Source organism: Gracilinanus agilis, chromosome 1 (assembly GCF_016433145.1).
Source record: "Gracilinanus agilis isolate LMUSP501 chromosome 1, AgileGrace, whole genome shotgun sequence".
NCBI classification, from domain to species: domain Eukaryota; kingdom Metazoa; phylum Chordata; class Mammalia; order Didelphimorphia; family Didelphidae; genus Gracilinanus; species Gracilinanus agilis.
This window is the reverse complement of record NC_058130.1, coordinates 180234940-180261083: the sequence shown is the minus strand read 5'-3', so window position 1 is coordinate 180261083 and position 26144 is coordinate 180234940. Positions and strand designations below refer to the sequence as shown.

Genomic DNA, 26144 nt, shown 5'->3' with positions numbered 1-26144 from the left:
GAAAGCCCTTTACTACAGTGTCTGAAATGTAGTAGTTATCTCACAAATTCTTGTTCCCTTCTTTTTACTCACTTGTGTGATAAGGAATTTCTGGGATAAGATGTAAAACAGCTTGAGTGACAGGATCACCGGTTAAAGAACTTAGAATTTACCCAGGTGGCGTGAGGCAAGGCCAGGAGACAGTTGAGACCACCTCTATAAATACCCTTGGACTGCACCATCCAGGGTCTCAATTGGAGAAGGGAATTCTGGGAGGAGGGTGGTGTATGGGAGGGTAGGCCATAGACCTGCAAATCCAGCATCCATCCTCAATGCCACAGGAAGTTCATTTCTCCTGATACTAATAGAGCTGAGAGAGAATATCACCACAGCTGACAAGAAGAACATCATTATCCTTCCCTGTACTTTGGTTTGCACCAAGGCCAGGTCAGATCGGGGATTGTGTGAGGGAGAAGAATCTCCAGCCTGATATCAACCTATTACCTATAGATTTAGATCACCTTAACTTAATTAGACATAGCATAGCATTCCTGAACCTCTGTCCTGATTCCTTGTTCCCAACCCTTAAGATAAGCAATAAATCCTGCTACAGTTTAATCCAGCTGAAGATTGGTGCTCCTTTCCTGACCAGTGACATCTACAGCTGTAGGGAAAGGGATTTATCAAAGGTAGCAGATTATTAGTGTTATCCATTTAGCAAATCAATACCAGCCCAAACCAACCTTTTATCATCGAACCTAACCCCAAGCCAAGGAGCTAGAGGACATGTTGATCAAACATATAACCCTTCACTTAATACTTTGGCTTGGGCACTGTTAAAGAGGTGTAGGCTTGGCTAAGCTAAACTTCATAAATCCTGGGGATTACTAGCACATTTGGTGATCACCCAGGCAACCTCATCTCTTGCTTAGCCTAGGTCCATCTACCACCTGAGAATCTTGAGCCAGCTTGGCAGGCTCAGATTATAGAGTCTGTCAGTCCTGATAGATATACCTTTTATCTCTTCTTTAACACTTGTCATGCTACTTTTCTATATCTGTACAGATTTATAAAAAGTAATATGGCAAATTATTGAATATCCACAAAATATATTTCCCTCACATTGGAATGATGTTGGTTTTAGCATTTGCTTTTCCTGTTTCTTTTGTCTTTAAAAAAATAACTTAAATCCTTCTGCACTAACCTGCAATTTCCAAACATATATAAAACTGTGGACTGACTGAGAGAGCACCAAACTTCTTTCCATTCACCTGAATATTCTCCATCAGGCCTCTAGGTATTATTTAAGCCACAGCATAGAGTTCTTTTAATTAGTCCGTTTCTTAGAATCCACCATTGCTTATGTATCTGCTAATAACGTAATACCTAGACTCTGAACTCTACTTCTGAAAGGATGAAAGCTAACTCAAATTCAGTATTGATCAAAACCTAAATTCTTATGTAGAAAATCTCAGCTTAACCTACTTTCATTTATCTCCCCCACCAAACTCTGCTTTTACTTATAAAAACACCACTAATTTCCCAGTCTCCCTGTACTGGCAGCTGAGTGTCATCTTCAACTCCTCATTCTCTCTCCCACTTCCTCTCCCACCCCCAAAATTTAATCCATTGCCAAGGCCTTCCAGTTTCACCTTTGCTACATTCTCAAATTCATTTCTTTCTCTTTTCTTGAATATACCTAACAAAATCCTTGGTCTAATGTTCAAAGCCCTAGGCTCACCTCACCTTTCCAGTGTTTTCACACCTAGTATTTTTCAGCTCAGTGATAAGGCCTCCTTACTATTCCATAGACATGATACTCCATCTCTCAGTCCCAGACATTTTTCTGGCTGTCCTCCATACTTAGAATGCCTCTGACTTCCCTTGCTTCCTTTTCAAGTTCCAACTATAATGTCATCTAAAGCCTTTCACAATTGCTCTAAATTTTATTGCCTTCTTCTTAATTATTTCCTATATATCCTTAACTTGTTTGAATGTACTTAACTTGTTTGAATGTACTTAAGTTTGCTTATTGTTTTCCTATTAGATGAGCTCCCTTAGGGTAGGAACTGTCATTTGCCTTTTTTTTTTTTTTTTTTTTTTTTTTTTTTGGCATCCTGAAGGGCTTAATATAGAGCCTGGCACATTAGTAGGGTTTAGTGAATGTTTAATGACTTAGTGACTATCTAGATTCTCTGTGATCTTACTGAGGTGGATTTTCCCACTAGTGATACAGGTTGCAACTCCTTCATGCTTTCCCATCCTGCCTGACTTTTATTCATATCCTCTCACTAAATTTTGTGATATATGGTAATGACTCTGGACTAGAGTGGAGTCATTGATTGATGGAAATTCTCTGGGCAGTTAGTAACGAGAGCCCCACAGAATAGGGATGAGTATAAATAAGGAAACAATTTAGAAATGACAGGGGAAGAAAGTATATTCAGACGTCAGTTTTGTTCTCCCTTAATGACATTTTCCTGAGGCCCTCAGATCTAGAAGCCTTCCCAAGACCATCAAGTTGAGACTGTTCTTAGTCCAGGGTCTCTTTACTTGGATCCCTAGTAAGGGATCCTCTCAGGTGTTGGGTTGAAAGAAGGGAGGAAGGAGGAGGATGGGAGAAAGGATGGGAATAGGAGGTAGGGAATAAAGGTAGCCAGGGTAGCCCCCATGCCCTGGTGCGGAAATTGACCCAACCCCTTTGGAGCTCAATAAAATCAGGCTACACTTTAGGGATAGAATAGCTGGGTTTATTTAGATTAGGAAAAGTTAGGTAGGGGAAAAAGATGCTCCTCTGGTGGGGAGAAAAAGGTACCTCAGCCCTCTCTCTCTTCTTATAAACTTTCCTCAGACACTGAGGAAGTTGCTGTAGGGAGCCCTTGGAGATGGAGTCTCCCAGGGTCCTGGCCATTTCAAAATGTACACAGGCAATTTCTCATCTCCTGTCTGAGCTACCAAGAAGCCTGTGTCTTCACTGACTCCTATTTACTGAATTCGTGCCCCATTCCTTTTTTTCTTTCAGTATGATGCCAAAGACATCACCACCTCAGGTTTGTGCAACTGTGGAATGGGAGAAGGAGGAAGAAGGGATTTTCTTCCAATTTGGGCATTGGTGTGAAAAGATTTTGATTGTTTTAAAATTTTTTTTGCATGACTTGTTTGTAGGAAGATTTCTTTTCCCACCATTACTGTACTATATTCACCTTTGAATTATTAGAAAGAAAATGAAATACTGGTTAGATGTGAAATGTGAGGAATATACAGAGGGAATTCTTGTATTGGTTAGGAGGTTGCATAAGGAAAGCAGTGTGGTATGGAGGTGGGTAAGGACCTCCTGAGTCAGAGGATCTGAGTTTAAATCCTGCCTTGGTTATGGAACACCAATCACCCTGGCTCCCCACTACCTGAAAGCCAGGTGTGTTAGATTTCATTCTTCCCATGTGGTTCTTTGTAACCCCCAGTAGTGAGAGTAGATTCCAATAAAATCAGAGCCATCAGCTAGCTAGAGCCAAACATGTAGTTTCCCCCCCCACCCCCCCCCCCCCCCCCCCGGCAGCACGAGAACTTAATCCAATCCCTTCACAAATTCTGAATGTCCTGCCAAGAAATTATTGGTGTAAGAATTCTATGAGAAACTTTGTTAGATGGTTACACATTGACATATTGATTTATTATCCTATAGAAAACTCTAAGTTTCAGCGAGGTAAACAAAGTCATTGTCTTCATCTTGTAAATCATTACTAGCTATTGTCCCTGCAAAAGGCTTACCTAATCCCTTAGCCTATGTCATTTTCCCTGTAAAGTATGTACCCCAAATAAATACACTTTGTTACTGTTCAGCAAGAGGTTTTCTACATGTCTCTCTATCAGTTCGACCCTCATATAATTTCAGAGTCATTTTTATCACCCCAGTTTGGTGACCCACAAATGTTTGTCATTACCACCTGATAGTTCTTCAGTACACTTAAAGAGATGGGGGGGGGGTCTAGGCTTTCTGAAAATGTCTCTAGTCTCATCCATGTTGCTTCCTTAATTGTAGGGGTGATCTCCTGCATGCCAGCTCCATTTAGCCACTAATAGTTGGATTCACTTTGTCAAGGAAATATTTTCTCAAACATATAAATGCAAACAAATTTACTCCCCCAATGTGTGGGAGTCATAATTCTCAACCCCAGCCTTGTACCACCTCAGCTTTGGGGGAAGGGAAGGAGATTGGGTTCACAGCTCAGTTTGGTTCTTATAGAGAAGTGGTGGTGAATCTATGGCATGAGTGCCAGAGATGGCATGCAGAACACTCTCTGTGGGCATGTGGCTGTCCCCACCAAATTCCTTTCTAGAAAGGCAGAGGGATTCAGGTGGAGCTGCTCCCTTCTCTCTCTCCATAATGCCTGATGACATTTTTTCACATCCCCCATCCCTCTGCCCACCAGCTCAATGGGAGCGCTTCCTTTCTTCCCTGTGAGGGGTATGAGGAGGCATACCCAGAATGTGGTATTGGGGGGCATGGCACACAATGGTGGGCGGCTCTCCATATCTAAAAGGTTTTCCACCACTACTATAGAGCATAGCCCCAATCAAGTCCCCAATCCTACTGTTAGACTGGATTCCCAGACTCTAGTTTCTCAAAGCTTCCCTACTGGGCTATCTGGGTGCAGCATCATACCTAGAATCCTGGGTCCAAGGTCATCTGATTCAAATTCCAGGATCTGAGGGAATCCCTGCAGGTACCTGAAAGTGATAACAAAGGATGGAAAACAGAAACAAATACCCCACAGACCCATTTATTAGAGCCAGGACCAAAGGGAGGATTAGTAGGGAAAGAAATTCCTTCCCTTCTCTCCAACTGAGTTCATGGCATCCAGCAGGAGAGTGAACAATGATCATCACCCTGTAGACATAACAGAAAGGAACAAGTGCCACCAAAAGAGAATAATTGCCTCAGTTCTGTCAGCTTTAAAGATTCAGCCTTTTCCAGTTATTCAGCCAGTCAAAGAAGGTTATACTTACCCACATGGTAGGGGACATAAGGGCCTCCGTGCCTAGACCTAACTTACCTTAACTTTACTTGTATGGTCATGTATTAGGTCACTTAACCTCCCTGGGTCTCTATTTTCCCATGTAACTTATGGAGGTTGGACTAGATGGCTTCTGCCATCCTTTCTAGGTCCCCATATATAACCCCAGATGACTTTGAAGTTCTTTCCTAGATTCTCTGATTCTAGCTTCTCTCAGGAATAAAAGATATAGATGAATCAAGTTTGTTAGGGAAAAGCTATGGGTAGCTGATTCATGGATATGAATCCCTTGTGGGGGTGGTAAGACAATTCATGTAGCTGGTAGGTAGGAGGAGGAACACTTGGACACATATTAGCCATTACCGATCTACAATGTACAAACCAACATTGTAAGTTCAATTTCCCAAAGGGGAGCAAAATATCATGGAACTTATACCATACCCTAGTATCAGAATACATTATAAACAGTTCCTTTTGAATGACTCCTTTTCAGTGACCTTTAAATGTTTACTTGCTCAAAATGTATCCTGAAATACAAGACAGCTTGAGTAAAGAAAGATGCTGGGCATGAAAATTAATCCAATACTCTATGGAGTGTTGTTGCATTAAATGGAACCTTTTTTTGAGTCATCTGAGGTAGGAGTTGGATACCTGGATTCTAGGTGGGGATTTCTGCCACTTAATAAACCTAATGCCTTCAGGCCATTTCTGTTTCAGTCAAGACTGAAATTATTGAACAACAAGATCCTCTGTTTCTTCAGCTGACAAGTGGAAGTCATCCATACTGACCTTAAAGAGTAGTTGTAGGAATTATGGAAGTATATTTTTAAAATCCTTTAAAGTAAAACTGAAAATATTAAGAAAATATTTTCCTCTAATTCCTTTCCAAAAAATCTTTTGAAAAACTCCTTGGAAGGTGAGTAATAGGTCAAGGATGAAATGAGGTGAAGAGGGAAGTCCTTTCATTAGAGGAATGGATTAAGGAGATTAAGAGTGCCTTTCCAGCCACCTGAAGTGATTAGTGTTATTAGGATCTAGCCAAGGGAAGTATCCTTTTCCACTCTTCTTGATATGCATTTCTGGGAATGACTCCATTGATTCCTCTTGGGTATGTTATAAATATGGAGAGGGTAAACTGGATACTACCACTCTTAAATGGGTGACAGTAGTGGTAGTTCAGATATGTGGCTAGTGCAAGATCACCTGAGTCTTGCCACCTAGCTAGATGTTGTAACACTTCCCTCCTTTATAACAGTGCCCATGCAGGATCCTTCAGGTCAATGGATGAATATCCCTTTCAGGTCCCACCTGGGGTTGATTAATGGTGGATATTGGGCTCTATTAGCCTTGGACACGTTTATCTGACTGCGTTTGCTCCCTTCCCAGAGAAGTGATGACACAACCACTCCAGGAAGGTACTTGAAGAGGTTTATATATATTTGGCAAGGAAGGAAAGTTTAGGAAATGGGAAGAGGAATAGGAAACCCTAAACTAATCTTTGATAATATTAATCCCTCAGGACTGTAGGCAGGTGAGTGATTCTGGCTTGTTCTAGCTCCTCTGGCTCAGCCTGGCCACAGCCAAACCAGAGCAAGCAAGCTGTTGTTTGATGTCTCTCAGCTTCTTCTTCTTGCCAGATATTATGCCTTTCTACAGCCTTTAGGAACCCCTTTCCACCCTCTTCTTCTCCTGCCCACTTCCCGGATCCCTCCCGGGCCCTGGGATACCTAGATACCTAGTCTGGATACAGGTTGGCAAATGTCAATGAGGTTCAGACAGGAGTTCTTGCAAGGTTGAGCCAAGAAAGCCTCAGATCCCAATAGTCCAGGGTCTACAGATCACAGGTCCAAAGGAAAAGGAAAAGCCCTCTGTCAGGGGCTTCCAGGGTATTTATACCCTCCCCCCCTCCCCCAATAGCTTTCTCCCCTGTCCTCATGGCCTCTGAGAACGTTCTGAGGTCCAACGGTCTTCACCTGTCAATCAACGGTGGGACTCTCAGCTCCCAGAGTTTCAATATAACAGGAAGAAGGCCAATGGGGGATGAGAGAGGGATTTGGTTGTTCTATCCCAGAATGTTACCCCAGACTAGATTTTAGGATAGTTTTTTCTTGTTCAACATTTCTAAATGTCACTTGAAATCTTCTTGGGGCAAAGAGCTAAACTGGCAAGGGAGGGATGCTTTAAAAACAACAAAATTACACTAATATAAGTGTTTTTTTTATTTTTTATTGTCCTCTTGGTCTGAATGCTGGTGATCTCAGAAAAGGTTTTTCTCCCTCTTGCCCCCCCCCTTTTTAAAGAGAGAGCTTTAAAAAAAGTTTTATTGATGCCTACTAATTGTGCTGACATCCTACTAATTTCTGGAAATTAGCTCCTTCCTGCTCAGGAATTGAACTCTTTCTTTTTTTCTTGATAATATTTTATCCCCACCCCCCATTATATGTAAAACCCATTTTTAACAATCATTTTTTCTTGAGTCCTGAATTTTATCCCTCTCTACCTCCATTCCCCTCTCCCTGAGATAGCTCACTATCTGGTTTTTACATGTGCAATCATTTTTCCATGCAAAACATTTTTCCATATTAATCCTTTGGTGGAAGAAAACTTGAACAAAAAAATGAAGGAAGAAAATTAAATACAGTATGTTTTTGTCTGGATTCAGATTCCATTAGTTCTTTCTCTGAGTGAAGATAGCATTTTTCATCATGAATTCTTTGGGATTGTCTTAGATCATTGTATTGCTGAGAAAAGCTAAGACATTCATAGTTGTTCATCATACAATATTGTTGTTACTGTATATAATGTTCTCCTGGTTTGCTCTGCATCAGTTCATGTAAATCCAGATTTTTCTGAAATTATATTGCTTAACATTTCTTATAGAATAATGGTATTCCATCATATTCATATACCATAATTCATTCAGCTTCCCCCAATTGATGGGCATCACCTCTCTCCTCACTTTCCAGTTCTTTTTTTTTTTTAAACCCCTACCTTCCCTCTTAAAATCAATACTATGTATTGGTTCCAAGTCAGAAGAGCTGTAAGGGCTAGGTAAGGGGAGGAGGGTTTAGTGACTTGCTTAGGGTTACACAACTAGGCAGTGTCTAAGACAAGATTTGAACTCAGTATGTTCCATCTCTAGGCCTGGATCTCAATCCACTGAACCATCCATCTGCCTCTTTCACATTCCAATTCTTTGCCACCACAAAAAGAGCTGTTATAATTAATTTTGTATATATAGGTTCTTTTCCTTTTTTTTATCTCTTTGGGCTACACACTAGTAGTGGTATTGCTGGGTTAAAGGGTATACACAGTATTATAGCCCTTTGGGGATAGTTCCAGATAGCTCTTCAGAAGGGTTGAATCAGTTCACAACTCCCCCAACAGTGCATTACTGTCTCAAGTTTCCCACATCTCCTCCAAGTTTTATTATTTTCCTTTTCTGCCATAATAGCCAATCTGATATATGTAAGATAGAAACTCATAGTTTTTAAAATTTCAATTTCTCTGATCAATAATGATATAAAGGGATAATTAGGTGGCCCATTTGATAGAGAGCCAAGCTGGAAATTGAGAGGACTTGGGTTAAAATATGACCTCAGTCATTTCCTAGCTTTGCCACCCTGGGCAAGTCATTTAAAGCCAAATGCCTAGCCCTTACTTCTCTTATACTTCAGAACTAATTCTTACTATTGATTCTAAGACAGAAGGTAAAGGTGTCTTTAGTTTTTTTAAAAAATAGTGATTTAGATAAACTTTTCATATGACAATGGATAGCTTTGATTATTTTTTCTGAGAACTTCCTCTTAATATCTTTTGAGCATTTATCAATTGGGGAGTGACTTTGTATTCTTATACATTTGATTTATTTATCTCCATAATTGAGGGGAAAAAAGACTTTTATCAGAGAAGCTTGTAAATAATTTTTCACAGTTATGATTACTGTGTATTATTCTTCATCCTATTTCCCCCCTATTTATCTTACTCTTTTTCCTTCCTCCCTGTCTATCCTCAAAAGTGTTTTGCTTTTGACCACTGCCTTCCCCAATTTGCCCTCCCTTATTTTTAGTCCCCTTCCCCTTTATTCCTTTCCCTTCCTACTTTCCTATAGGGCTGTGGTGGTGAACCTATGACACTCATGGTACACCTTCTCTGTGGGCATGCCTGTTGTTACCCACCACAGAGTTCACCAGAATTCATTACTAGAAAGCCAGAGAGATGTAGGGCTGGGCTGCTCCTTTCCTCCTCTCCACTTGCACCTGAGGACACCACTCGCTCCTCCAAAAGGCTTGCCATGACTGCTATAGGATAAGATAGTTTCTATACCCAACTGAGTATGTATATTATTCCCCCTTTGAGCCAATTCTGATGAGAGTAAACTTCAAACATATCCCTCTCCAACTCTCCCATATTCTCCATTGTAAAAACTCTTTTGAGCTTCTTTTATGTGAGGTAATTTACCCCATTCTACCTCTCTCTTCTTTTCTCCCAGTGCTTTCCTTTTTTTCACCCTTTAATTTTATTTTTTTTAAGTACCATCCTATAATATTCAACTCATACTACTGCCCTCTTTTACCCATTTACTCCTTCTAACTGCCCTTATAATGATAAAGTTCTTAACAGTTACAAGTATCATCTTCCCATGTAGAATGTAAATAATGTAATCTCATCAAATTTTATTATTTCTCTTTGCTGTTTACCTCTTTATGCTTCTCTTGAGTTTTGCATTTGAGAGTCAAATTTTCTATTCAGCTCTGATCTTCTTGTTAGAAATGTTTGAAAGTCTTCCTTTTCATTGAATCTTCATTTTTCTTCTGAAGGATTATATCCAGTTTTGCTGGATAGGGGATTCTTGGTTATAACCCTAGCTTCTTTGCTTTTTGGAATATCATATTCCAGACTTTCCAGGCTTTTAATGTAGAAACTGCTAAGTCCTGTGTTGTTCTGTAATATTCTAGGGAATTTTCAATTGGGGATCATTTTCAGGTGATTGGTACATTCTTTGAATTTCTATTTTATTTTTGGTTCTAGAATATCAAGGCTGTTTTCCTTGATAATTTCTTGAAGATGATGTGTAGCCTCTTTTTTTCGTTGTGACTTCGAGGTAATCCAATAATTCTTCAATTATTTCACCTCAATCTATTTTCTAGGTCAGTTATTTTTCCAATGAGATATTTCACATTTTATTATACTTTTCTCATTCTTTTGATTTTCTTTTATTGGTTTTTAATGACTTGTGGAGTCATTAGCTTCCACTTGCCCAATTCTAATTTTTAAGAAATTATTTTTTTCAATAAACTTTTGTACTATTATAAAAAGGAGGATGATAATTTAAAAGCTTAGACAGGTTGTGGATTGGATTTGGTGGGAGAGAGAGAAAGCACACTCTCACCCACAGGCCTCTGTGTAGGTGCTGCTGGCAAAAGGCTATGCCTCTCCTCTCCTGACAGGCTTGCTAAGCTGAGCCTGTCAGCTGTCCCCTTTTAACAGTGCCCAAGCAGGGAACCACTGAGAAGTTGTATGTGTGGTTAACTTCTCTAGTTCCTCAGCCTGGGGTTGGAATAGTTATTGATAAAGGCTTTTGGTGCACTGATTGGATAACACAGCTGGATCTGACTGCGTGATTGACTCCCCTTCCCAAGGGCTATGGATATAATCACCTCTCAGGAAAGGTACTTTGAAACAAAACACTATATTAAGTCTAGTTAGATGAGGTTAGGAACAAGGATAAGGATGGAGCATGTGGGAACCTTACTGCTAATAATCTAGTTATGATTAAGCAGTGAAGATTGCTAGATTGGCTAGGGTCTGGAGGTTCTTTACCCTCTCACTAACTCTGGCCTAACTTGGCCAGAGCCAAGCCAAAGATTAGCGAAGGCTGTTGATGATCTTTGAATGACAATATCACTGTTCTCTCTTAGCTCTATTGACAATGATGGTAATTGCTCTCTAGCTCTTTCAGTAAGGCAAGCTGGGTTGCAGGTGCAGGCCTACCCTCCCACTTGCCACCTCCCACCTCCCAAGTTCTGCTTCACACTGAGCCAACTTGTGCTGTGCCTGGTGGATATTTATAGGGTTGGCTCCAACTGACTTCTGCCCTGGCTCACGGCATCTGGGTTCATTCCGAAGTGTTCAACTGCCAGTCTTGTCACTCAAAGGTGGTGTCCATCTTGTCTCAGAAATTCAATACAACAGTACCTCTTTTTCCATTTTGCCAATTCTTCTTTTTTAAGAACTTCTCTTCCTGTGACTTTTGTGTCTCTTTTACCCTCTTTTACCCTTTTACTCATTTGGTTTATTCTTTTTTTTTAAGGTATTTTCTTCAGTATTTTATATATCTTCTTCACCAAGCTGTTGACTTTTTTCATTATTTTCTTGCTGACTCTCATTTCTTTTCCCAATTTTTCCTCTGTATTGATTATTTGTTTTAAATCCCTTTTGAACTCTTCCAGGAATTCTTTTTGGGTTTCAGACCAAATCATATTTTACTTTTAGGCTTTGGATGCAGTAGTTTTTGACTTTGTTGTCTTCTGAATTTGTGTTTTGATCTTCTCTGTCACTATAATAATTATCTGCGGTAACTATCTTTTTTTGTTGTTTACTCATTTTTCCAGACTATTAATTTAAAAAAAACTGTGAAAGTTGACTCTGTTCCTGTAGTAAAGAGAGCACTAACCCAAGTTTCAGATTCTTTGCACAGCTACTTTCAGAGCTAGCAATAGGGATCTATAAATTTTCAGTTCTTCCACCCTGGACGTGTGACCAGGGTCCCATCTCCCTTGCAGCTACTTATGTGCTAGTATTCCTCCTCACTCTGGGACTTTGACCTGGAGCTGTGTATGAGTAATGCAACAGAATCCTGCATCTGGTAACAGTAAAGAGATTTCTATAATTTCTTTCTGACCAGTTGTCCAACCCCCTTACCTTTTGTGGACTAAAGCTCTAGAAGCTCTGCTATTGATTTAGCTGCACCCAAGTTCTGTGCTGATTTGTAGAGGTGGGACCTGCCCTGGTGTGGTGGACTATGTTCCATTCCCAACCCTTCTATCTTTCTCTCTCTCTTTTTTTAAAATTTAGAATATTTTTCCATGGTTATGTGATTCATGATTTTCCCCACCTTCTCTTCTCTCCCCATCTGGGACCTGACATTGTTTAAAACTTATTTCCATTTTATTCATATTTACAGTAGAGTGATCTTTTAACATCAAAACCCTAATCATATCCCTATCGAACTACGTGATCAATCTAATGTTTTTCTTCTGAGTTTCTGCTCCCATAGTTCTTTCTCTGGATGTGGAGAGTGTTCTTTCTCATAAATTCCTCTGGATTGTCCTGGATCATTGTATTGCTGCTAGTAGAAAAGTCTGTTACATTTGATTGTGCCACAGTGTATCAGTCTCTGTGTACAATGTTTCCTGGTTCTGCTACTTTCACTCTGCATCAATTCTTAGAGGATTTTCTAGTTCACATGGAATTCCTCCAGTTCCTTATTCCTTTCAGCATAATAGTATTCCATCACCATCAGATACCACAATTTGTTCAGTCATGCCCCAATTGATGGATACCCCCCTCATTTTCCAATGTTTTGCCCATGAAGAGCACAGCTATAAACATTTTTGTACAAGTCTTTTTCCTTATTATCACTTTGGGGATACAAACCCAGTAGTGGTATGGCTGGGTCAAAGGTAAGCATTCTTTTAAAGCCTTTTGTGCATAGTTCCAGATTGCCCTCCAGAATGGTTAGACCAATTCACAACTCCACAAGCAGTGTATTAGTGTCCCAAGTTTTGTCACATCCCCTCCAACATTTTTACTTTCCTTTGCTGCTATCTTGGCCAGTCTGCTAGGTGTAAGGTGGTACCTCAGTGTTGTTTTAATTTGCATTTCTCTTATCAGGAGGGATTTAGAACACTTTTTTATGTGATTATTGATAGTTTTTATTTAATCATGTGAAAACTACTTATTCATGTCCCTTGACCATTTGTCGACTGGGGAATGGCTTCATTTTATTAATTTGACTTAGTGCTTTATATATTTGGGAACTTAAACCTTTGTCAGAGAGTTTTGTTATAAAAATGTTTTCCTAGTTTGTTGCTTTCCTTCTTATTTTAGTCCACCCCTTTTCAAGAGACCTTTCCTGCTAACCTTCTAAGTTGTCTTGGATAAAAAATTATTTCACCTTGTCTTTTTTGTGAATTTCAAGGTTTTATTTCAAAGTTGTTTAAAGGGGGATTTAAGATAGATCAGGAGAGTCTCTTCTTTTTCTTCACCATCTTGGCTCTGCCTAAATCTTTTTTTTATAACAAAGAAAAAAGTGATATATTGGTCATATCTGACAAAGGATAAATACAGCATTCTAAATGTTCTCTGCTGAAAGGAGGGAGATATATTCCATTATTTGTTTTCTAGGGAGACAATTAGTTTTTACATCCTCAGAATTTGCCTTCCTTTTATTATTTTTTTTAACCCTTGTACTTCGGTGTATTGTCTCATAGGTGGAAGATTGGTGAGGGTGGGCAATGGGGGTCAAGTGACTTGCCCAGGGTCACACAGCTGGGCAGTGGCTGAGGCCGGGTTTGAACCTAGGACCTCTTGTCTCTAGGCCTGACTCTCACTCCACTGAGCTACCCAGCTGCCCCTAGTATTTTTTGTTAAATGAAATCATGAAGTATTTATCATTGTTGAACAGTCATGCCTGACTCTCTGGGATCCTATTTGGAGTTTTCTCATCAGCGATGCTAGAATGGTTTGCCATTCCTTCTCTAGCTCATTTTATAGATGAGAAAACTGAAGCAAACAGGGTTAAATGACTTGCCCATGGTCACACAATTGGTAATTGTCATATTTGAACTCAAGAACATGAATCTTCCTGACTCTAGGACTAGCACTCTATCCTCTGAGCCACCTAGCCAAGTGTTTATATAGCACCTACTATGTTCCAGACACTATACTAGTCCCTGCATTTACAAAAAAAGTCAAAACAAAACAAAAACCAGTCCGTGCTCTCATAAGCTCACAGTCTAAAGAGGAGATAACATGTAAATAACAATATATACTGCAAAGCATAGTTAGGATAAATTAGAGATAATCAACAGACTGGACAGTACTAGTGTTAAGGGGATCAGAAAAGGCTCTTGTATAAGGTGAGATGTTAGCAGGAACTTGAAGGAAGCCAGGGAAGCCAGGAGCTGGAGATGAGGAAGGACAGAATTCCAGGTATGGGGAAAAGCTGGTGAAAATGCACAGAATTGAAAGATGGAATATCTTGTTAGAGGAATGGTAAAAAGGTCAGTGTTAGTGGATCACAGAGTATACAAAGAAGAGTAAGGTAGAAGGCAGACTAGGTTATGAAAGGTTATAAAGTCAAATGGCAGATTTTATATTTGATCCTTGAGATGATAGGGAGCTACTGGAGTTGATTAAATAGGAGGTGTCTTGGTTAGACCTGCACTTTTAGAAGACCATTTTGAAAATTAAGTGGAAAATAGACTTAACTGGGGAAGAGTTTTAAAGCAGAGAGATAAGCAAAATATTTTAATAGTCCAGGAGTGGGATGAAAATACACATATTACTGGGTAACTACTTAATCCTGTTTGCCTCAGCCTCTTAATCTATAAAGTGAGTTAGAGAAGGAAATGGAAAACCACTTCAATATCTGCCAAGAAAAGCCTAAATAGGATTACAAAGAGTCTGAACCAACTGAAAAAAAAAAAAGACCAAATAACTGAAATGAATTAAAGATAAGACTGAAAAGATAAGAGGGAACCAGATTGTGAAGAGCTTTAAATGCCAACTAGTGACAAACATGAATATGTCCATTGGCAAAGATGAATAAAATATTATATCGGAAACATTGAAACTTTTAATAAATACAGCTATTTTTTTTCCTAAAAGCATGTAATAGGGGCAGCAAAGTAGCTCAGTGGATAAATAGCCAGATCTAGAGATGGGAGATCCTCAAATCTGGCTTCAGATACTTCCTAATTGTGTGACTCTGAGCAAGTCACTTAACCCCAATTACCTAGCCCTTACTACTTTTCTACCTTGGAACTGTATCAATTCTAAGACAGAAGGCAAGGATTTAGTTTTTTTCAAGTATGTATTAAACATAATGGTATCAGCATTCCCCTCTGCTCCTCTGAAGGAAAGTTGTTTTCTAGGAGAGAATCATCTTATCCTGAATTTTCATCTTTGTACTTTTTATAAATTATAAGTTATAAAGACCACTTTTTTTGGGCATGTCCTTTTACTCAGCTATTAGAGAAAAATAATGTGGCTATATTGAAGTTGTCCTCCCAATTAACTTCAAGTGGTTTTCCATTTTCTCTTGATTCTTACTCATCAAATCTTTGCCTAATTCCCTCTCTTTAAAAGCTCTTCCTTTCTGTCCTAGGAGCAACTCTAAGACAGAAGAGCAAGGGCTAGGCAAACAGGGTTAAGTGACTTGCCTAGCTAGGCAGTATCTGAGGTCAGATTCGAACAAAGTTCTTCTGATTCCAAGTCTGATGATCTATCAATTTATCCACCTAGTTGCCCTCTTTCCTTCCTCTTGGCTCAAAAAGTAATGAGTCATGGGGGCAGCAGAGTGTCTCAGTGGATTGAGATCCAGGTCTAGAGATAGGAGGTCCTGGGTTCAAACTTGACCTCAGACATTTCCTAGCTGTATAATCCCCGGCAAATAACTTAACACCCACTGCCTAGCCCTTACCACTCTTCTGCCTTGGAACCAATACATAGTATTTATTCTAAGACAGAAGGTAAGGGTTTAATTAGTTTTGTTTTTATTTTATTTTTATTTTTTAAATGTATTTATTTATTTAGAATATTTTTCCATGGTTACATGATTCATGTTCTTTCCCTCCCCTCTTTTTTCCTTCTCCTCAGAGCTTACAATTGGGTTATACATATACCATTGTTCAAAACCTATTTTCATATTATTAATATTTGCAACAGAGTGATAATTTAAAGTCAACATTCCCAATCATATCCCCATTGAACCTTGTCATCAAGCAAATGTTTTTCTTCTGTTTCTATTCCCACAGTTCTTTCTCTGGATGTGGATAGCGTTCTTTCTCATAAGTCCCTCAGAGTTGTCCTGGATCATTGCATTGTTGCTAGTAGAAAAGTCTATTACATTTGATTGTACCACAGTGTATCTGTCTCTGTGTATAATGTTCTCCTGGTTCTGCTCCTTTTACTCTGCATCAATTCCTGGAGTTCGTTCCAGTTCACATGGAAGTCCTCCAGTTCATCATTCCTTTCAGCACAATAATATTCCATCACCATCAGATACCAAAATTTGTTCAGCCATTCCCCAATCAATGGACACCCCTTCTTCTAATTTTAAAGTAAAGGTTTAAAAAAAAAAAGTAAAGAGTCACACAGTTTGGAACCCAATTACAAACAAAAAGGATAGAGTGGACCTTTAACCATAGCCAGGACATGTCACAAGACAGAGGATCTCAGGTGATGGAATTAGCCTTCTGGGGATGAGAGTTGGCACAATTCTTTAAATATAAGAAAATTGGCCTTCTAGGTAAACCTAATTTCTCTGGTAAGTGGATAATGAGTGGGGTTATAAAGGGAAAAGTAATCACAAGACAAAAGCTTGATCTTTAGGCAATTCCTCTGGAATGTGGGTGAAATTTACAAAGGGGATGGAGCTGCAAAAGGGAATATTAAATCTAACTTGATTAAGTCTAGCAAAATAGGATCAAAATCAATTTTACATTTTACATTTCCTATGAATACCAGGTCTTGGAGAATAGATTTGTTTGCAATTTTTGGTACTTCTATTCCTGTGAAATTCAATGCTTTTCAGATAGGATTATCAAATCGGAAAGGTAAAGGAGATATTCAAGGAAAAAATGATGGTCTATGAAAATATGGCCATGGTCATACTTAATACAGGATGTGGAGCATCAATGATGTTCTTTTGCCAGCTGCTTAGGCTAAGCTAAGGAGAGACAAGAGAGAGAGGAGACTTCCTGGGATAACAGAAATGAGAGACCAGTAAGTAAGCACTAAACATAGATCCAGGTATAACATGACTAGATCTTCCCAGCCTTTTGGGATGTTATGCAATAACATTATTATCGTGCCTTTTACATACTGATGCATCAGCTTTGGGGTAGATTCTGTTCTGCACCATTTACATGGGAATGAGACTAATGTGTGAAGAGTGTTTCTATGCTGAAATTCATTTTCCTGCTCATTTACTAATTCTTTTAGGTCTGTTTAAATATTTTATTTATGCAGTGAAAACTTAATTTTAGATCACAGGACCTTCAAGAACTGAAAAGGGCCTTAGAAATTACATAGTTGGTAGAACTGTGAACTAATACATCCATTTTGGAAAATAATCTGGAATTATATGCAGAGAATTAGAAAACTGTGCTGTACACTTAGACTCAGCAATACCACTGTTTTTGTCTGTTTCCCAAGGAGGTCAGGGGAAAAGGAAAAGAACCTATGTGTTCCAAAATATTTATAGCAGCTCTCTTTGTGATAGCAAAGAGCTAGAAACTAAGGATGTGCCTCTCTAATGGGGAATGGTTAAACAAGTTGTGGAATATGATTGTAATGGAATACTACTGCACCATAAGAAATGACAAGCACATTAATTTTTTTTAAAGTCAGGGAAAGACCTTCATGAAATTATGAAAGGCAAAATGAGGCGAGAACATTATATATAGCTACAGAACTAATGATTGAGGAATAATTTGTGAATGTCTCCCTCCAGAGAAAGAACCAACAAATAAAAAAACAAAAAGCGTAGTTTAGTTATATACTTTTTTTTTTTGGTCAAGTGATCCCTAGGAAGCAGAAGGAGGAAGAAAGAACTGGGAATTTTCATGCAACTAACAAACAAACAAATTAATTAAACTAAAACATTTACAAAGAAGTTATATAGTCCAACACCCTTATTTTATATATAAGAAGAAACTAAAACCCAGAGAAAGCAAGTGATTTGCCTAAAGTCATCAAACCTAAAGCAGCAAACTGACTACTAAATCCAGTTTCATTGAATCACTCTAACTTGGTCTGGAGTTTGAGGCAAATGAGATACACAGATTATATAAAATACCCCAGACTGAATGCTATAATCTGTGTGAATCCAAAGTTGAATGACAAAAAGGTTATATTCAACCTTTCTCTTAATTGAAAAATGAATAAATTTTATATACCACCAAGAAAACAAGCTTAGCCAAATTCCTTTTCTGGTAGATAATCTACAGTGAAAATTTTCCTAGTAGTTAAGTGATCCCTAGAAGGAAAATTTCCCTACCCCTGTTTTATAACTAGTCAATATTTGTAGTCACTCCCAGAACAGCAGGAAAGTGAGTTCCATTTCTAACAAAAGAATATGCGGGTACAAAGTTCTTGTAATTCAAAACTTTTTCCATGACTATTTGGCAGATTGTTATGGACTTCATGGGTGGTGATTCAAAAACTACTTGCTATTCCCATTTCAGGAAGACATCTACTATTAACACATGTATTCAATATTTACTGATGACTTATTTCAGTAAGAAAATCACTTTCAATTGCTTTGGCATAACCATGGGACAAAAGACAATAAGAAGTCTGCATTTACCTGTAAAACAGAGGCTGAATTGGCTCCTAGGGACTATTCCTTGGAGTATTCAGTTGTTCTTCCTGGTTCTATCTAAAGATTTCCATTGAGGAATAGAGAAGGGCTGGCCCTTTCCACTCCAACTGCCACATAGCAAGGGGATTCAGCTAGGCATGCTTATATTTAGAAAATGTCTGCCTTTTCCACTTTTATGTTTGTTTTTTTCCTGACCTTAAGTGAATTTGTATGCACGTATTCTGAAATGGACATGTCCAATTTTGGAGGTAACCTTATGAATTTGAGATTCAGAGCTCCTGGCTTCTATGGATTCAGAGCTAATTAAAATAAAATTGTTATCAAATGAGATAAGTGGGAGGATAATAAACATTCTTGATCTTTCTTACCAACAGTTTTGAGGTTCAAGAAGACTTGATGGCTGACAGGTAGAAGAAGCATTATATTTGTTTTGATTGGCTCCAGTACTAAGAGGAATTGTGAAAGTTGTAGATTTCAAATCCACATAAGGAGAAAACTTAGTACTCATGTTGTCCAAAAGTGAAATGGTCTACTTCAGAAAGGAGTGAGATACTTGTCACTTGAGGCCCCATGACATACTTTCTCTCGCTCTCTCTCCCCCTCTCCCCCACATATACACATATGTGTATATACATATATACACATGTATTTATATTTATTTATAACCACATCTATGTGTGCATCTATATTTACACTTAGATGCATACAATAATAGCAATATCATAAAGACTTAAGTTTGAAAGACTTGGGAATTCTGATGAACATAATGGCTCTCCATCATTTCAGAGGATTCATGATGAAACATGCTACCCACCTCCTGACAGGGAGGTGATGGACTCAGAATGCAGATTAAGACTTTTTTTTAGACAGGGCCAATAGGTTTGGTTTGCTTGTCTATATGTGCTTATAACAGGGGTTTGGTTTGGTTTTCTTACTTTCTCAAGATGGAGGGATAGGGAAGGGAGAGAAAATAAATCTTTGAACATAAAGTAAAATTAAATTAAAAAGTAAGAAAAGGAGATAGATTAGGATATTCGGTATAAAATGCCTCTAACCACTATTTTTTCTTTGGTCTATCTTGGGAACTATATATTAGAGTAGTCATTCTCCAAGCGGTGATTTGCCAATATTTTTTTCCTCCCACCTCCACATCCCAGTATAGCCAGGTCTGATGAGATCTAAAGTGCAGTTGAATATTTGAAGACTGTTCTAGCACTGGCTATGTTTAAATCTCTTTTCCTTTAGAGCAGGGGGAAGAATGACCATGTGAATATAAATTAAAGTAAATAACATCATTACTTTACTATATTATGTGGCACTTGATGTCCTCCAATGTTATTACCTATATTTGATGCAAAACATTTTGAATCAAAAATCTTGACCCTGGTGGTACTTGTTTTTTGTTGTGTCTTATTTTTCATTTTGCCTAATTCAAGACTGCAGCAGTGACTGGATTTCTCCCAAATGTCCTTGGCTGGCATTAACAGGCATGTTTATTCAGACTTGTTTCTCTAGGTCTTTTTATACTAAAAATTGAAAGCTTCTGTAGAGATTACAGGGTTCTTGTCTGCTTCTTTAAATTGGGAAAGCCAAACCAAATCAAAACAAACTTACAAAGTTATAACCCAGTAGCAGTAATAGGACATTCTTGTGTTTTTTTTTTAATTTGATTTTTTTCATTTAACAAAAATTTTTTTTCTCTTTTTTCCACCTCCTCCCACTGGAAAAACATAATAGCTAGCATTTATATAACACTTAAAGGTTTTAAAGTGCTTTACATATATTCTCACTTTATTTTATTTCACAACAACCCTGTGAGGAAGGGGCTATTATTGACCTCATTTTACAATTGAAGAAACCAAGTTAGACAGACTTTAAGTGATTTGCCCAGGATCACCAAGCTAAGTAAGTGTCTGAATCTGGATTTGAGCTTAGGTCTACCAGACTCCAATCCACAAATATTCATGGCTAACCACCACAAATTCCTGCATTAGCTATGTCCAAAAAACATGTTTCATGATACACTCTGAATCCATTACCTGTCAGCAAGTTTGTAGCATGTTTCACCATTAGTTCTCTAGAATAATGGTTGGTCATTGTGTGGTTAGAGTTCTCAAGTCTTTCAAAATTATCTTTACAATGTTGTCCCATTCATTATTTCTTAAGGGACATTCCATTCATATATTATGATAAAATGAGATCATATTTATAAAGCATTTCACAGACCTGAAAGTAATATATAAATGCTAGCTATTTTTATTGTATGACATAAATTGTTCAACCAGTCACCAATCCATGGAAACCCCTTAGTTTTCATTTTTTTTCCATTAAAAAAAGAGCTATTATAAATTCTTTTGCAGATATGGATCCTGTTCCTCTTTCTTTGATTTCTTTTGGGCTCCAGCTTTGTCGAAAGATATGTAACACAGTAAATTTTGGGGTAGAATTCCAAGGTGCTTTCCAGAATGACTGGACCAATTCATACCTCTACCAAGGGTTCATTAATGTGCCTCTTTTACCACTACCCCTCCAACAATGACATTTTCTTTTTTTTGGTCAACTTTCCTAAAGTGAATGATAGGAGGTGGAACCTGAGGGTTGCTTTAATTTGCATTTTTCTAACTATTAGTGCTTTGGAATATTTTTTATAATAGGCTATTTGCATTCCATTACTACAGAACTGAACCTTGAATTTGCCAGAGGGTATCCTAATTCTGATGAGTAGAACTAACTAGAGATTTCTTCCTTAAATACAGAGATGGACCTGTAATTTCATCAGTGTGAGTCCTTTCTTCACTGCTACAGATTGCAAGACCCTTTGGGCCTTTTCCTCCTAAGTGATTTTTTACTTTTTCTTTCTGTAAATTTTCCATAGAAGATTCTCTCCAATGAGCTGGATGGAAAGTCTTTCTCGGGACTACTTCAGAGATATCAAAGAAGTACTCTGATGGTCTATATCTTTGTCTTTCATTCTCTTTTTTCCCCTCCAGTCAAACAACTTTTACTAGGTGCCTACTATATTACCCCAAGGATACAAAAAAAAGGGCAACAATCCTAGAATATGCATTTTTATAGGCCATGAGAACAGCTGTTCCACAATAAGAAGTTCTTTCTGTTTCATCACTATGATTGGGGCCTTTCCTGATCCATCTGCTAATATTCTCCCCAGGCGTGCAGACTCGCCTCATTTAAAAAAATCAAATAACACAAGTGAATTTGCTTTGGGGTGAATTGGTCCACATCCCAGTTTTGTTGATCTATTTTCCAGGTCAGTTTTTTTTATGAGGTGTTTCATACTTTCTTCTATTTTTTCATTCTTTTGATTTTGTTTTATAGATTCTTGATGCCTTGTGAAATCATTAGCTTCTAATTTTTCAATTCTAATTTTTAAAGACTGAATTTCATCCATAACTTTTTGATACTCCTTTTCCTTTTGATCTATTTTTCTTTGTAAGCCATTATTTTCATCTTTTAATTGTTTTGCTTCATTTATGGGCTGGTGAATTCTGGCTTTCAGGACACTATTTTCTTGTTTTAGTTCATATGCCTCTGGTTCCAGATGACCTATTTTGCTTTTAAAGTTCTTTTCCCAATTTTCTTCAATCTGTCTTATTTGTTTTTCTAATTCTTTTTTGAGCTCTTCCAGAATATGAGTCCAATTTGCTGGAGTTTTTTAGGTTTTCTTTGATGTTCCTTGTTTGTCCTCTTCCATCTGGTCTTTGTCCTTTATCCAAATAGAAGCTTTCAATCATAATTTCCTTTTTTTCCCCTTCTGTTGTTTATTCATATTTTTTTTTCTTCTTTAGCCTTTCTTGTGAGCTGGCTATACATGTGCTCCTCTGTTTGTTTGCTGGATCTGTGAATTTGAGTTTTTCTGGCCTGAAGGAGTTTCTTCTCTCCTCTGCTGGTACACTGGATTAGAGTTGATCTGGCTGAGCTAATCAGCCCTGAGGCCAGATCTTCTTGAGCTGCCTGTAGAGGCTAAAGATGAAGGTTTGTGGGCTGAAGGTAGTAACCAGCTAGCCCTCCCCTCTGCTCCTCTCTGCCAACTGCCTCCCTGCCAGCTGTGGTCAGACCCCTGAGTTTCACATGGTGGCACCCAGGTACTCTGTCTGCAGCCCTAGCCCTGAGATCCCACTGCCAGGTGAAGTGGCGTTGGGTCCTTCCTCTATTCTCTAGAATTCAACTTTCTCTGTGTTCCTTTTAAGCTAAGTCAAGTAGGAGAGTCCTGTGGCTCCATCCTGTTGTTAGGTTTAGATTTCTATACTTTTTGAAGCACTTTCTTTTGATTGGTGTGCAAGGATAGTCACAGAGGATTAGGTTTCTGCTGCTTCTAAGCCCCTCTTGACTCCTCCCCCTCTTTTGTTTCTTTTTGAATAGAATCCTGAGGCCTATGATCTTAGGTATGGGAAGTTTCTGGTGAGGACCCCCTCTTCTGATGCAGGCCAACAGTTTCTCTGAAACTTGTAGTCTTAGAGAGTTGCCTGAGAGCACTGAGAGATTAGTAACTCTAGAGTTGGGTTTAAATCCTGGTGTTTTTGTTTGTCACAGTTAGTTAAGCCCCTGGAGAGCTCCGACTTAAATACTAATCCTATAGAATAAAAATGAAACATATAAACAAAATGAAACAAAATCGTACTTCATCACCCAGCTTGGACTTGGATTTGATCAAGTACCTTCAGACTGAACCTCTTCCCTATAATCTAGTAATATAAATACTATAGTGCCTGTTACATTATGGTTAAAGAATATTCTCCACGGTGGCTTAAGAAGTCATCATTTAACCCATTTGGCATGCATTTGGACCATTCACCTGCTTATGTCTAGCATCTGATGTCTTAACCAGATCTTACTGAGAGGAGAAGAAGGCAGCAAAATCTTGGGGAGAAGCAATGAAGTCCCAAGGCAGACAAGGTATGATGGATAGATTGAGGGGCTTGCAGTTCTTGCTGATTAAGAGAAGAGAACAATTGGTTTGGCTGTTCTTCCACACTCACCAATTGGTGTATTGTAGCTGACTTTGATGCTCCTGTGGTGACTGATGCTGAGATACTGCTTTCCATCTGTTGTCCAATAGCTGTTCAGCTGTTGTACCTAGAAGGTTAGATAATAAGACAGCAGTTGTGGTCGCTGCTACAGCACCAGTTCCTGTCCATATGGAAAAGGCAGCAGATGATAGTGTGAGTACAACGGTCCTATTGTCCAGGGCTGCTCCAGAGAACACTATTGTTCAGGTACTCCAAAAGGAGGTATATTTACCATGGTAAGCTAGTACTCAAGGGATAGTTTATATATTTAAGCCAAAAGATCTGATGAGTCAACATTAATTTTGCTACTACCAATAAAAAAAATATGTACCTCATTAGAATTAATATAGCTACATTTATTGAGAGATCACCAAAAGATAGTGATGGAATTAAATCATGTCAAAGATCAAAACAGACATAGTCATTTTCTAAACATTAATATGAAAAGAGACTACATATTATATATAATATAATATTATACTATTATTAGTATCAATATCATTTATTTTATTATATTTAATATTAAAAATAATATTGTACTATTATTTAATTATATAGTATGTGATATAATATTAATATTTAATATTAATAATTAATAATATTATACTATTATACCTGAAGGACTACAAAGACTATCAGAAGTCCATAGGCTGTATTTTAAGAGCTACTAATTTAGTGATCAAATGAGTTAAAGACTGCAATGCTCTTTGCAATTTTTTTTAAACCCTTACCTTCCATCTTGGAGTCAATACTGTGTATTGGTTTTAAGGCAGAAGAGTGGTAAGGGCTAGGTAATGGGGGTCAAGTGACTTGCCCAGGGTCACACAGCTAGGAAGTATCTGAGGCCAAATTTGAACCCAGGACCTCCCATCTCTGAGCCTGGCTCTCAATCCACTGAGCCACCTAGCTGCCCCCTCTTTGCAAATTTTAAAGCAACACATAAATATATATATATGAACCATTAGTTAGTGGAGGAAGCTCCGGTCTGGAACTTCTAATATTATGTACCACTATATTTTTTTCTTGAGTAGCTAAGTGACACAGTGGATTAGAGTACTGGGCCTAGGATCAAGAAGACTCTTCTTCCTGAGTTAAAATCTGGCTTCAGATATTTAGTAGCTATGTGACACTGGGCAAATCATTTAATTCTGCCTCAGTTCCTTAACTATTAAAAAAATGAGCCAGAGAAGGAAATGACAAAGGACTCTAGTATATTTGCCAAGACCCCAAATGGGTTATAAAGAGTTGGTCATGAGTAAAAAAAACACCTAAACAACAACAAAATATTTTTACTTGTCACCTCAGTCTTTGTTTTTCTACCTATGAAAGGGCTGGGACAATAATATTTGCCTCCTCACACTTCAGAAGCTATAGGATAAATAAATGATTCCTGTTCAAATGAAGTATTCTTATAAAAATTCTTTCCTGGAGGGATAGTGAAAGGGATTTCTTATATTTTCTGAATGTAGTCACTGTATTCATTGGGCTAGTTTAAAGGTATTTTTCATTTTGGTTTGGTATAATAGGGAATTTAAGCTATTTTCAGAGAGACTTAAAATTATGTTAACCTTTTGCATCTTGAAACTTCTATTTTCATTGGGACAAAATGGTGACAAATTCACAGTTGCTGATTTAGTTATAAACTCTGTGTTAATATTATTAGACTACAAACATTGAAGGGAAGAGATTATAAATATTACTCATTTCTGTAAATAAGGGTGGAAACAGGAGCCATTCCAATAGCTGGCACTTGTTGGTAGAGTTTTTTCCCCTTCCTCTAAGCATTTACCATAATCCAAAAAGCATTTTTAAAATACTCATACCCTTAAATTCTAATAGCAGTGCTTGTTTGGAAATGAACTAGAAATGATACTTTTTCCTGTGTTTATGTCTACTAGACTCAATTTCTGTTTTAGCTTCAGAAGGCAAAGGCAAGGAGCTTTTGGCTACCTTTGTACAAGGTCAGATTAACCATGCAGCTTTTTTTTTTTAACCAAAAGTACATTTAGTTATTTATTATAGAATTACGATCATTTTAGAGAGCATTAAAGTAGCTACTAAATACTTGGGTGGATTTTATCTTTCATCCAATTCAATAAACATTTGTTAAGTTACTACTACGTATAAAGCATTATGCCTGGAGATACAGAAACCAAAAACAAGCTCCTGTCCTGAAGGGTCTTATATATTAAGTGAGGATATGGTGGTTAACTACATCAACCCAAATAAATAGAGTAATTTCTAGAGTTACAACACTAGCAGTTGGGTGGATTCAGAAAGAGTTGCTCATTGGAAGTTCTCAGAGAAAGAAATTTAAACTATCCATAGTTATGTGAAAAAATGCTCTAAGCCACTATTAATCAGAGAAATGAAAATGTAAACAACTCTAGGATACTACCTCACACCTATCAGATTAGCATGACCAAAAAGGAAAATGATAATTGTTGGAGGGGATATGGGAAAATCAAGAAACTAATACAATGCTGGTGGAACTGTTAACTGATACAACCA

The 26144-nt window shown here is 38.0% G+C and overlaps 1 protein-coding gene across 1 annotated transcript in view; it reads left to right on the top strand.

The window, feature by feature from the left end:
• BFAR (bifunctional apoptosis regulator) overlaps positions 1-23067 on the top strand; it is a 121437-nt gene extending 98370 nt beyond the window's left edge. Inside the window, exon 8 of the mRNA XM_044678369.1 lies at positions 22987-23067. Coding sequence (XP_044534304.1) covers positions 22987-23067 — 81 coding nt within the window. The remainder of the gene's footprint in view (positions 1-22986) is intronic.
• Positions 23068-26144: the final 3077 nt, after the last annotated feature.